This window comes from Perna viridis, chromosome 4, assembly GCF_037379345.1.
Source record: "Perna viridis isolate PV_CMFRI_1.1 ecotype Kerala chromosome 4, ASM3737934v1, whole genome shotgun sequence".
Lineage (NCBI taxonomy): Eukaryota > Metazoa > Mollusca > Bivalvia > Mytilida > Mytilidae > Perna > Perna viridis.
Genome location: NC_142448.1, coordinates 7,399,121 through 7,412,699, shown reverse-complemented (window position 1 = coordinate 7,412,699; position 13,579 = coordinate 7,399,121). Strand labels below are relative to the sequence as shown.

General features: G+C 32.7%; 2 protein-coding genes across 5 annotated transcripts; one reads left to right on the top strand and one right to left on the bottom strand.

The window, feature by feature from the left end:
• Positions 1–222: 222 nt before the first annotated feature.
• Positions 223–2,411, bottom strand: LOC148618697 (C-type lectin BpLec-like). The gene is made up of 5 exons (XM_088576897.1): positions 2,336–2,411; positions 1,970–2,058; positions 1,370–1,463; positions 724–998; positions 223–300 (listed from the first exon to the last, which is right to left on the bottom strand). The coding sequence occupies exons 1-4, from the start codon at positions 2,391–2,393 to the stop codon at positions 739–741; spliced, it is 501 nt and encodes a 166-aa protein (XP_088433023.1). The 5' UTR covers positions 2,394–2,411; the 3' UTR covers positions 223–300; positions 724–738.
• Positions 2,412–5,463: 3,052 nt separating this feature from the next.
• On the top strand, positions 5,464–13,574 carry LOC148618696 (uncharacterized). Of its 4 annotated transcripts, none has more exons than XM_088577853.1 (11): positions 5,464–5,611; positions 6,913–6,975; positions 7,367–7,390; positions 7,728–7,809; positions 8,201–8,323; positions 8,648–8,779; positions 9,206–9,334; positions 10,239–10,364; positions 10,630–10,767; positions 12,881–13,003; positions 13,478–13,574. In XM_088577853.1, the coding sequence occupies exons 2-11, from the start codon at positions 6,921–6,923 to the stop codon at positions 13,536–13,538; spliced, it is 993 nt and encodes a 330-aa protein (XP_088433979.1). In that variant the 5' UTR covers positions 5,464–5,611; positions 6,913–6,920; the 3' UTR covers positions 13,539–13,574. The 4 variants fall into 4 exon arrangements, with proteins under 4 accessions (XP_088433979.1, XP_088433981.1, XP_088433982.1 ...); XM_088577854.1 differs by having other exon boundaries at positions 5,486–5,530; XM_088577855.1 differs by lacking the exon at positions 7,367–7,390.
• Positions 13,575–13,579: the final 5 nt, after the last annotated feature.

The window sequence follows — 13,579 nt, the reverse complement described above, 5'->3', positions numbered from 1 at the left end:
AATTTCTGTCGCCAATTAGCAATATTTACACAATATTTGAAGTATACACCCTAGAATGATGGTTGCCAAATTTGCATAACCGCATGAATCAAAATGTTTCGATACTGTCACAATTGAATTCAAACCAATCATCTACAGAGAATGATAATGGAAAATTATCATTGTATTACAACTTGTCGAGATTGTTTACTTGTTGAAACTAAAAATAATACCATATAAAAAACGGAACACAAAATGCTACAAAGTTTTTTATTGCAACAAAATATATGAGCTAGCGTGTGTAGAACATCAAAGGAACCACTGAAAAAAAAAACAAAGGGAAAATAAGATTAAGCGATTCTTTATTGAAAATGACGAGTTGATATTATCTGCATATACCTGTATATCGGTCTCATTTTGGATCGGTATCGCCAAGTAGTTAAGATGTTTACTTTTAGAAACTTGATCGAATGGCTTTAGTAGCGCCACAAATTATGTTAAAATTACATGAAGATCTTCATCATATAGATATATACCGAATAGTGCCAATAACATTTACCTATCGTTCAATACTTATTTCAACTGATGGGAAATATCAATTTATTTATGTGCGCTTTCATTTTTCATTCCCCTCGATTTTTAACTGGCTGGATATTGAATAAATAAGATATTTCTGTATACCAGTATTGTATTCAACAAACTGTTGTACCATTTATTAAATGAAATACAGATATTCAGTCTGACCTAATTGCTTATATGTCAGCCAATAATAGCACTTCCGCCCCCTGAATTAAAGGCCTCTTCCTGGCAAATAAAGTAATTTCTCGAGTCACAATTTGCATCATGCCATCGATATGAATCTTCAGCGTAAAACAATACACAATTTTCATCATTATGAAAGTGGTCAGGCTGTCTGTTTCCCCAGTCCGTATAGTTTGCAAGAATCGCACTATGAGCCCATTCCCATCGGTTAAACTGTGCCTCATCTGTTAGTCCGACAAAGTAGTGGTGACGCTTGTCTTCAATCGAAATAAAACATTATGATGAAATGACATGAACATTCCGAGTGGTCTTCGCCCAGTCGAATTTTATGTTGTGTAGATTATTTTTTTGCCCTTAATCGAAATTTGCAGTCATTCTTAAAATCTCGTATAATACTATGCAAACGAAAAAAAAAAAAAAAAAAAAAAAAAACTTACACCTTCATGTTGCCTTGCATGACATATATATATCCTCGGAAGAAAACGAACTTTTTGTCGCTTATTAAACCAGATAACTGATGATAGAGAAATCACGTATTTGTTTCAGAAAACATCGTTTTTCTTACGTTTTGAAGTATTACATTAGTTCTTATCAATATGTATATGAATTCACATAACCATAAACATACCGCTATTTTTTGTCTTGGCTGTATTTTTCAGGAAAGTATTTGTTTCGGTATCATGGATCTCCGCAAGGTGACCTCCTAACACTCGGCAAAAAAACTAAAATTGTTAATAAATGACCAGTATTAGCATGATATTGTTAATCAATGCAATAAAACATACATTAGTAATCGAAGAAACTAATACCAAAAACAGTGTAATGTCAAATATCTCTAACTAGAAAAAAAAACACATGTAAAAAGTTAATCAGTACAATGGTTTTACATATCTGTAACAAATAATCTTTTTTATAATTGTGTTACAACTGAATTAATGTTTGTAATAAGCAGACTACAGCCTGCTCTGGATGAAACGATTTACCTTGCATGAACTCAGTGGTTTATTGTCGTTGGCAAAAGAGGGTTTAAATTTTAGGGTTTACAATACATTATGATACATGTTTTTGAAAATGTACCTTGGCAAGGAACCCAATTATAAAACAAAACAAAAGATAAAAAGAAAGCCATAACATGAAAAAGTGACCAAAGGCCGTAAGCACATATTTGAAATTGATATTTACACATATTATGGCATGGATATGAAATACAAAGACAAGATCCTCTTACTTCAGATTGAATCCATGTCTCTTGTTCTATGGAAAACATGTAACAATCGCCATTGTAGTTGTACCATCCATGTCGACAGGGATCACTCTCTAGTATTAAAAAACCAAACCATTATACAAACTCAAAGTCGGTAATCTTGCATTAATTATGCAACACAAATTTCAACTGAACTATATCTTAATTCAACACTTTCATAAGACAATTTAACGTTTATCATGTTCCACCTGGATTACTGCGATAAGAAAAACGAGGGATTACAATGTAATTACATCGTTTACATCGCACTTGTGTGTATCAATATGTGGAATATGGTTGAAATAAAAAAAATGGCAAAAAAAGCTATTCAACCTCATGAAATCAACATACGTGATGATACAACATAAAGGATGCCACATAATCCTAGGAAGTATATCAATTGTTTCATGGTTAACAGAAAATTGGTTAATCATTATACCGTAGATAAGAATCCAAATTTTACATTTAACTCTATGTCGAAGGGAATGTCATTTTATTGACCTTTTCTTGTCATAGATAAACATCTAAGCATTGGTCAGGACATGTCAGTTGATAACCTGATTTAGGTTCTTCAATCCTCATTGTGTACAAAGAATTGCATAAATATCAGTTACTCTTATTTGCCACAGCAGTAGATATGTTAAACTTTAAACTGAAAAACTGTCTTTACAACTTCAATAATATGGTGTTTAATGATCGATCAAGTGTGGCACTTGCAGGCAGATTGGAAGTAGAAGGTTTCGGTAATTATTTAAACAAACCATTATTTTATAAAATGAAGGTTATAAATTATACGAAATCATGATTTGAAAATACTTGCCATACAGGGAATCATTCCCATTCTTCTAATTCGCAATTGGTCCATAAGTTTACTCAATGCGGATTGCACGTGCAGGAGAATTTAATGACATGATAATAGGATAAAAGTACAAAGAAATAATTAGAGAAAAAGAAAAAAAGTGGCTAAAAGTTTTGAATTAAAAATTGAAAATAAGATTTGATTGGGCTGGTTTGAAGAAAGGAAAAGTTAGAAATGGTAAGACCTTTTTTTCAGTTGCACGCCAAACAAGTTATATATACGTAAAATACCTATCATTGTCTCTAATTTTGTGAATCATCCGAATGTTCTAAAATGTTTTAACATTGTAACGTCTCTACATCAAGAATCTAAAGAAATATATTTTATGTAGATATGTTGATGCTAAAAAAACATGAATGACTAAAACTCGTCCTGTTGGCAGTGACGTATGCAGTATAGAACCGATTGTTTAAACTTTTTTTTAAAAAAGAAGCACAAGGTAGTATTTGGAGTATCGATTATTCCTGTTAGTTGAGACATCGGTGATGTAACAACATGGGAGTAAACTATTAACGAAGTCAGAAACCAAAAATGTTGTCATATATGAAATGGCAAAACCTTGTTTCTCTTGATTTTGCATCATTACCCATACCTATTGTTTTGTTTTAATTTTCAAATTGACACAGAGTCATTATCATGATGTTATTCATTGTCTTTTTCTATTTGTATTGTCAGGTTTGTTCGTTTGTATGTTTGTGTATGTTTTTAATTGTGTTGTATTGATAATAAGATATGAATTAATCAACCATTCTTCATTGATATGAATACATTATGAAAGTCTATACATTCAAAAGACACCAACTTGATAAGACCGATATTACAACTGAAATCAAACACACATGGGACTAATAAAGAATAAGATACTTAATTTGAACTACTCAAAACAAGGGTCAATTACGATGTAGAATAAGCGATCTTTGCATTTCTACACACGTTTAACTATTCGCTTATATCATGTTAAGTAGTATGCTTAGATGGAAAACAATGTTAAGAGAGATTAGAACCAAACGGATATGGTTTAACGCAACAAATATACCCAATTATAACCTAAATCCAAAAGAGTAAATACCTCCAGATGTCATAAGAAAAAGGCTTTTACAGATGCAAACATAACTTTAAGTAAGCTCTGAAATGCCCCGACAAAAAGAGTAACTAATCCACGGTATCAGAATGACGACAATTCATCATAAAAAAAATATGAGTAAATATGAAGACATAAACACACATAAATGACCGGCAATTTCGTACTATGAACTGGCGCATGAAACATGTTGTGGTTTGAAACTAGTCTTATAATGCCTTTAAAATCCCTCTAAAGGCATTTGGGGAAACATGGTTTGGGATATCAACTTCTTTAGTAGTGTAGTTTGACTTTTTTAGCATTCAGAATTAAGAAATAAAGATTTTCCAAATCGTTTTGGAAAAGTTGGACATAATTCATTGAACTGCACTGCAAATGAACATTTCAGGGGCTGAACATCAACTTTCAAAATTGCAATTATACAATCTCCAGACATCCCTATTTTTAAATATAATAGACATTTATTGGCTGCAAGTATAATGTCAGGAAGGTGTTTTTTTTATTTAATTTAATTTTTAATTTTGACAAACATGTTTTAGATTTTTACGCATTTCAACTTACCTGATTCTCAAAGATAAGTACTTAACCATTATTATTATAACACCAAATATCAACTCACCAGTTTACGATAATAATTCAATTCAACAAAATATAACAGATAAAACGTGTTTGCATTATATTTTATTATATTTTAGACTTTTTTAAAATAATATCCTTAGCAACACAGTATGAGGGAGCATACAATACTGCTTATAAAACCGATTGCATAAGGATTTCTGTATAGTGTCATTTTGAAACGAAAGGGAAACTGTTTGTTGTATATGCTCTAGTGCGATTAGTATTATTTAATAGAATACTAGTATTTTTAATTTCACATTAAAGTAGTGTCTTATAGGCTAAAAACCACTAATTCCACTTCCCTTAGGCTTCTATGCTAATTTCACAATATTCAATGTCTTCTGTGGACTTTACCTTAACTTTAACCTACAAAGGACTATATATCAGCATGATTCTACATATGTCAGCTCACAATCCTCAGAATGGCATGTGGGGTTAGCAGACTTGCAGTGCAGTACTGGTCACCGGAAGTGAAGTGTCTATAAATAGCATGGGAAATCCCAGTGTTTTCACAAGATAGGGGTATATTTAAAAATCATTATGGAGATTAGGCTTCACATCACAAGAAGCAAAATGCACCTATAAAATGTACAGAAATGTTTTTCCTTTCAGAAACTGTTTCAATTTTTTAAATAAGATGAGAACTTTTTTCACAGCACTATGAGGAAAAGGGGTAATTTCTGCGTAGGACTATTTTTGCGTACGTTCCAAATGCTCATTGGTTGAATTGGTGGTCTGTAACCTAAATTGTTCGTAGAAATATTCACACTAAATCATCTCAATTTATCATCACTACAATGAACGTTTAGTCTTATATCGTCAAACAACAATAATGATTGCATTATAATATTTATAATACAGTGGTAGTGACTACTTATGTACAAACTTCTATCACGATTTCATATTTATTCAGGATTTGCATTTTTATAACAACTTGCGTCTTGATTATTACCTTTACATGATTTCACAATTGAACATGACACATGTTGTAAGTTTGAGTTGACGCTTTTGTAGAAAACATTCTTTGTCGTATTGGATATTTTTAACAGATAAATACAAACTGATGAAGGTAAACGACATATATTTTAATTATACTAGTGTCATATCAAAAACAGAAAAAAGTAGTTCTTACAATTTCATGACAAATTATTGTATACCGTACCTATCACATATTTATGTCCGTCAGGTAGTCATTGTATCAAGCATTTTTGTTAAAGGTTTATTGATATCACTATGACTGAATAAATGTATTTTTATACCAATAAATGTAATGATTTAGTAACGCGCTAATGAATATTTACCATGGGATACAAACTACTTTGGCAGTATTGTTGACCTTTCTTAGCAATCAGAATCAAGAAATAAAAATTCAATATTGACAACGATTCTGTATAGTTTGGTCTTTGTGCTTGTTTTCTGTTCAAAACGGGCGTTAATATCTGATATAGAATAACTCGGTTTATTCGTTACATAAAAATGATAAGTATCACATATCAAATCGCTCAAATGAAATTTTTAGACGTTTCAGTTAAAGAACAACAGACGCAATGTTTTTTTTTCTAATTTTCTCCATGATAACTTTTGATGAGCAACTCGCGGGGTGTTTCTGGAAAAAGAAGAGGACGCTTACTCTACCGGTGCAGCTGGTCCATGCTCCCAATTTTTAATGGAGTCCGAGTGGTTCATTTGCTTTTGTTACTTTGAATGTGTTATTTTAGTTACTTTATGTTCTTTGTCTGTTTTCCATGTCTGGTCTTTGTCCCTGGATTACATTCTTATGATTACCCCTAAAACCTTGGTTCCATTGCTTACTCTTTCACAAAAGCTCAACATCATAACTTGTACATGAATCGAACTGAAATATCAATTATATTGTGAAATGTTCATATTTGAAACTTTTGTTTTTGTTTTGTTTTGTTTTGTTTTTGTTTTTGTTTTTGTTTTTGTTGTTTGTTTGTTGTTATTTGCAATATTGCTTTCAATATTAAACCTTTTTGTATTTGTATAAGCTTATCGTTAAGAAATGTAATGAATAGCTGATATCAATTTGTCAAATATGTGTCATGAAATTGTTCGCATATTTTTAAGTGGATTATTCAAGAGTCCATAACTGGTGAATGATTGTTTGCTAAAATTGTTTTACTAACCAGCTTTATAAAACCTTTTTTGTACAACGCTCTGAATATTTATACTGTTTGCGAAATATAGCCATTAAAACATGATTTTTTTGGGGATTTATTAACAAGATTTTACATATTCACAAAAGCGTTGTTATTTGAACAAATGAAAAAAGCTCATTTGCTGAATAACTTGAATAATTTATTCAAATGTCAATTTCAATTCAAATGTCATGAATCATATTTATTTCAGGAATAAACATGACTTTGGCTGGAGCTGCGATTCTTTTATGCATTAGTATTATCCACACACAGGGTGAGTATGTACATTCCACTACATACTATCACGTACATATTACCCTAATATATTTTATGGGGAGTAAATGCTGTCCTTTGCATTTGTTGTGTTATTTTGTGTTTTATTGGTTTTTGTGTTTTTTTTTTTATCAAACATAACAATATACCAGTAAAATAATTTCCTAAAAACCAAAATATAAATGTTTCCATCGATGTGTTTATCTAAAGGTATCGTCAAATATTTTTTCGACAATTGATGGCCCTCTCATAAGTTATTGTGTAAATTAACATGGACATCATAACATGGAAGAAGTTCATTTTTAATAAAATTTAAGTTTCTTGCTATGTAACATTCAATTGTTATACGATCATTCTGACACTTATTGTGTATATTTCACTATTTTTGCCAGGACAGACGCCTACATTAAATATTCGTAAGTGTGTGTAGTGGTAGTAGTTGTACACTAGGTTTAAAGTGACCAGATAAATCAATCAGTTGAGAATGTTCTTAACAATCGTTTTACAAGAGTCTTCTATTACTGATACGTGCGACAGTATACTTCTTTCCTAAAATATAAAGTTTATTTTAAGCAAATTATCTGCTGTATCATGTTAACTGGTGGAAAAATACTACAGATTCTTTTTTTTAAAAACTAAAATCGCCTTCAATAATGCATCACTATATAAAGTCATGAACAAAATATTACCCCTGCCACTTCGAACTTTGTAAGCATATGACTTAACTAATGTCTTTCCTTTTCAACATTTCAGCCAAAAGATGCTCTAACAATGTAAAGCCAGTCTGTGGATCAGATGGGTTCACTTATTTGAATATATGCAGAGCACGACAAGCGTAATTATTTTATGCCGATTAAATGTACAGTCAAATGTATATGAATTGAACCCAGTTCACTGTATTAAAAAAAAAGATGTATGGACACCATTTTTATATTGTTCCAATCCGGTAGAACAAGGTCACATGCGACTAAACGGAACGCTTCCTAGGAAAAATATTTGTCCCATCAAATACGTAAATGAGTTAAAAACGTTATATAATGAACTAGTAAGGTCTCATTGTAATAAGGAATTGTAATATATTGTTTAAAAAAGAGTTCTAATGTCTTTTACTACAGCATTGGTTCACTTGATTACTCTTTTAAGAGTAAGCTTTTCTTAATAATTGATATCTGCTTTTTCCTTTTCTGATATATAGAAGTTAATCATTCAGTGTTATTGATTTTCAGTATGACAAAGATACTGTGTAGAAAGGAGTGCCCATGTCCATGTAATTGTCCTGAGCGAAAAAACGATGTTTGTGGTTCGGATGGTAAGACATACAGAAACAGATGCCAAGCTACGCGTTGCAAGTAAGTTTGATAAAGTGACCATCTGTAACATCAAGACCATGTCTGGTCTTAGTCTCTGGATTACATTCTTTTGATTACCGCTATAACCTTGGTTCTCTTGATTATTCTATCAAACGATTTAATAACGGATTTATATTTCTGAGGACTAAACAATGCTACTTATTTATTGAGCATGCCTGTATTTTGATGCATTGTTGTGCTTTGCATTCAAAGCATAGCAATAAAACTAATTTCACTACGTGTTTCTTCCTTATCAATTTTCCCAGATGAGCCCATTACCACTCATTACATATTCGGGTAATATAAAATAGGTTTATCTTCCAGCAAGGTCAAAGTTCAATGCAAAGGAAGGTGCCCTTGTAAACAAAAGCGTTGTCTTTCTTGTAATCGAACAGTCCAACCTGTCTGTGGCGCTGACGGAAGAACTTATACAAATGAATGTAGAGCAAAATGCCAGTAAGTACGAACTTTTCGATGTAAATAGCATGGAGTATATGTACACTTATAGTTAACAGGACTAGACTTTGTCACTAAATGTCAAGCATAAACAGTATATAGAAATAGAAATATGGAATAGACACTAAAACACTAATCTATAATGGTTGACTTACAGGACCTTATTTTTCCTCACCTCAGAAAGCAACCATACTAATAATTCTGCCACAGGTCATCCTTCCTTCAAGGAAGGGGTGGGCGGTTTTGTAATGGGCAGTGTTGTTGCGTTCTGATGACCAGGTGTATGATAGCTGTGATAAAATGAAATAATTCGTGTCACATAATTGGACACGTGTATGTTTTACTGAACATTGTAAAATAATATGTGAATTTCTTATTTTACGTAAAAAAATATATGTAGTAGTATAATCACGAGAATTTTGTTAGAAAGGTGTCCATAGACTGTCAAGGCACGTGTCCCTGTAGTTGTTTTCGTCTGTGTCCACCAATACGTGACCGAGTTTGTGGAGTGGACGGAAAGACATATACAAACATTTGTTTTGCTCAACGTTGCAAGTAAGTATTTTGCCAGAGAGAAAAACATGTAATTTTGTGCATTAAAACATAAGTACTATAATCAAGTATACATAATTAAAAGAAATATGTCGAAATGTATCATTGACTATGAGACAAAAGTCCGTCCAAAAAAAAATTAAAACTGAAATACAACCTTAAGATAGAATACTTTCTTTAAACCATTTTTATGAAGTATTTTATATTGATTAGTTAATATTTTCTTGTCCAGTTGAACAACTGAGATTGCGATTATTGCATCATATATAAGCACCAATTGTGATTTATTTTGTTTCTTTAGGTCAGTGATGAACTTTGGCTACTTTTGAACAATTTGTATTTGTATTTTAGCGGGTGTTTTATAGAAAAGCACATGACGCTTACCCTACCAGTGCATCTGGTCCATTCCCCCAGTTTTAGTGGTGTCCTAGCTACTCATTTACTTGTTTTGCTTTGTAAGTATTACTTTGGTCATTCTATGTTTTTTGTTGTGTGTGTCTGTTTTCCCTGGCTGGCCTTTCTTTTTCCCTAGATTACTTTCCATTGATTACCACTAAAATATGGTTCCCTTGATTATACTTTCAAACGTGCATATATTCAGTACAGTATATGAAGACATTTAAGAAAAGGGCCATCTGTCCCATTCTGTAATCTCTCTTTTCCATTTACTCATTTACTTTTGTTACTTTGTATGTATGATTTTAGTTACTTTATGTTCTTTGTTGTGTATGTCTGTTTTCCATGTCTGGTCTTTGTCCCTGGATTACATTCTTTTGATTACCGCTATAACCTTGGTTCCCTTGATTACCCTTCCATGTTTGAGTTACATGAGAATCTGTACGATAAACATTCAAATTGACAGAAAGACTTACTTGAACAAATTCAGGTCATCGTAATTATATTGTAGTAAAGTGAAAGTCAGATGCAAAGGTAGATGTCCATGTGGACAATGTGCTTCCTGTTCGAACAAAGCCATTCCCGTATGTGGCACTGATGGAAAAACATATTTGAACTCTTGTAGAGCTAAATGCGCGTAAGTAATAGGAATATATTATTTAAATTCAATAACTTATAAGTGTTTGCTTCGGAGGAAGACGATATGATTAATATGAAACAAATTTGACATCTTTCGACTTCTTCACTACTTGTTTAAAAACATAATCGCAAACTTATATGATAATTTACTGAAAAAAGTAAGATATGCAATTCTTGGGAAAATTTGTATAGTACGAGTTATCATTTGTTGTTGTAAACGTGCATTTTAAAGTTGAAAAACGATTTATTTATTTTCGATTTAGTGGTAAGACGGTTTCTTGTGTAGGATCATGCCCATGTAATGGCGACCCTGTTTGTGATAGACAGGATTGTCCATTCCCGAATCCAGTGTGCGGCACTGATGGCAAAACATACAAAACTAAATGTGATGCGAAATGCAGGTAATCTTATATAATCATCGGCTTATGTTAAACTATTTCCCAACTTCTGTGAATCGTAATCCGCTTAGTCAGAATAACAAAAATACGTAATATACTACCAATGTTAAAAGCTATAAATATAGTATATTGGATATATGTATCTGATTATGTATAATGTTGTATTTAAGTATGTAACGTTCAGCTATTAAAAGTTCGCTATGTTGAGCTTCTGACGTGAGGTGATTCATTTATCTGGTTTTAATTTTTTTATTATTCAAGATGAATTGATTTGTTTATGTTTGTACAAAGGGTAATTTAAGTGTTAAATTCGAATTAGTTTAATTGTCACGGCCTTCAACCACACTTGTCAGAGTGAGTGGTTAAAAGCCGTGAGGTCTTTAATTTTGAAACGAATGAAAGTTTTAAGTAGGTCAATGAGTGCCAAGGCTACATCAGTTTTCAAAGACCCCGATGTAGCAAAAACATTGTCTACTATACATGACAAGTATGTTGTCGTACCAGCAGACAAAGCCCAAAACAACATTGTTTTTGTCTGCAAAACGTTTTATATCCAGTGTTTATTATCAGAGGTAGACGTAGAAAATAATAGCAGTGATAAGACCTACACTGCTACCACTCTTTCCAAAGAAGAGATTGTGGAAAACCATAAATCTGTGCTATCCTCTTTTGGTCTCTCTACCAAGGATGATGATTGTGATTTACCGTCTATGTACTGGATTCCTAAACTTCACAAGAATCCAATAACGTTTCATAGCTGGATCTGCAAAATGTACCACCGAACCTCTTTCAAAACTTTTAACTTCTATACTCACAACTGTCAAAGAGGGTTTACAGTCCTACCACAACACTTGTTACTCCCGTAGTGGTATTAATTCAATGTGGATCCTGAAAATTCGAAAGATCGTTTGGAGACAATCAGTTCAAGACTATTATCTGAATGTGATAGCATTAAAGCCTATGATTTTTCAACACTGTATACTTCTATTCCCCATACTCAGTTAAAATCCCGACTTAAAAACATTATACATCGTTGTTTTTCCAAAAAATATGGTACACCTAGATACAAATATATAGTTCTTGGTAGAGATTCTTCATACTTTGTAAGAAATAATTCCAAATTATCTTCCAAATATACAGAGGAAGATGGTTACAAAATACTGGAATTTTTAATCGACAACATATTTGTCCAGTGTGGTGGACGTGTTTTTCAACAAACGGTCGGCATTCCAATGGGAACAAATTGTGCCCCTTTACTAGCTGACCTATTCCTTCACTCTTATGAGGCTGACTTTATAGCTGATCTGATCAGAAAGAAAGAATATTGTTTAGCTAGATCCTTAAATCTCAGTTTCCGCTATATAGATGACGTGTTATCTTTAAACAATCCTAATTTCGGGCATTTGATACATCGCATCTACCCAAAAGAATTTGAGATAAAGAATACTACAGACACTGTGAAGTCAGCCTCATATCTTGACCTACACTTAGAAATCGATGGTAAAGGAAAACTATTGACCAAACTTTACGACAAACGTGATGACTTTTCATTCAGAATTGTCAACTTTCCTTTAATCTGTGGCAACATCCCTTCGGCTCCTGCGTATGAAGTGTTCATATCACAACTCATACGTTATGCCAGAGCTTGCCGAAACTACGCAGACTTTTTGTATCGCGCTAGAACTCTAACAAATAGGCTTCTGGAACAGGGTCATGTTGCTACAAGATTGAGGTCATCACTACAGAAGTTTTATGGTCGTCATCATGAACTCGTAGATCGTTATGGCGTATCCATCAACACCATGAAAACGGATTTATTCAACGGGTCATAGTTTTCCTTTCCTCGTTTGTCTACTCCGGACTTGACTTTTTATGAGCAACTCGGCGGGTGTTTCTAGAAAAGCAGAGGACGCTTACCCTACCGGTGCACCTGGTCCATGCTCACAGTTTTTAGTGGAGTCCGAGTTGCTCATTTACTTTTGTTACTTTGTATGTATGCTTTTAGTTACTTTATGTTCTTTGTTGTGTATGTTCTTTGTTGTGTATGTCTGTTTTCCATGTCTGGTCTGCCGCTATAACCTTGGTTCCCTTGATTACTCTTTAACTTAATTTGTAGTAATGTGAGAATTGAGTGTGCTGGTGCATGTCCGTGCAGGAGATGTGATTGTCCAAACCTTAAGTTTCCTGTCTGTGGACGCAATATCAGAACTTATGACAATTTTTGTAGAGCGGGATGTGCGTATGTATTTTTTATTCTGTTTTTTTCTCAACACGTATTACGAAAATGAAAATCTGTAATAGGTTTAAATCGCAAGATGACAAAACTGGAAATTCCACTTTCGACATGTTATAGTAATATTTACAAACAAAGATAAGTTTTGGAGCAAAACAACCTGGCTCGGATCATGGGAATAATTTTCGATCTTATTTGATAAGAAATTATTTACATTAACAGTTTGTTCATTCGTAGAACTTTTCTATGTTGGCTTAAGCTTCCCATTTTGATATTTGTAGTTTTGAGTACTTTTTGTTAACTATTAATTGGATTAATATCTTCCTATTTATTTGGTTCCAATGATGCTGGCTACTTCTTGAAACATGTATATAACAAACCAAGATTTACAATATTGATGTGATTGGCATACGTTTTGGAAGTAATTCATATGACGTAGTATATCCGCCACTACAATTGTAATTAAATTCATTATTTCAGTCAACAAGACGTTCTATGCGTTGGTCGCTGCCCCTGTGGATCACCACAAAGAACAGGTTAAACTGATCAATAAATTTAATTTGACAAATGTTCCTAATACTT

Excerpts from the sequence above, each read along its gene's own strand:
- LOC148618697 (XM_088576897.1), bottom strand. The coding sequence starts at position 2,393 with ATGAAACAATTGATATACTTCCTAGGATTATGTGGCATCCTTTATGTT. Across the intron at positions 1,464-1,969 it reads AGACATGGATTCAATCTGAA|TTTTTTTGCCGAGTGTTAGG; the intron begins GTAAGAGGATCT and ends TAACAATTTTAG. Across the intron at positions 999-1,369 it reads AGCCAAGACAAAAAATAGCG|ACAAGCGTCACCACTACTTT; the intron begins GTATGTTTATGG and ends TTTCGATTGAAG.
- LOC148618696 (XM_088577853.1), top strand. The coding sequence starts at position 6,921 with ATGACTTTGGCTGGAGCTGCGATTCTTTTATGCATTAGTATTATCCAC. Across the intron at positions 8,780-9,205 it reads GAATGTAGAGCAAAATGCCA|AAAGGTGTCCATAGACTGTC; the intron begins GTAAGTACGAAC and ends GAATTTTGTTAG. Across the intron at positions 10,768-12,880 it reads AAATGTGATGCGAAATGCAG|TAATGTGAGAATTGAGTGTG; the intron begins GTAATCTTATAT and ends CTTAATTTGTAG.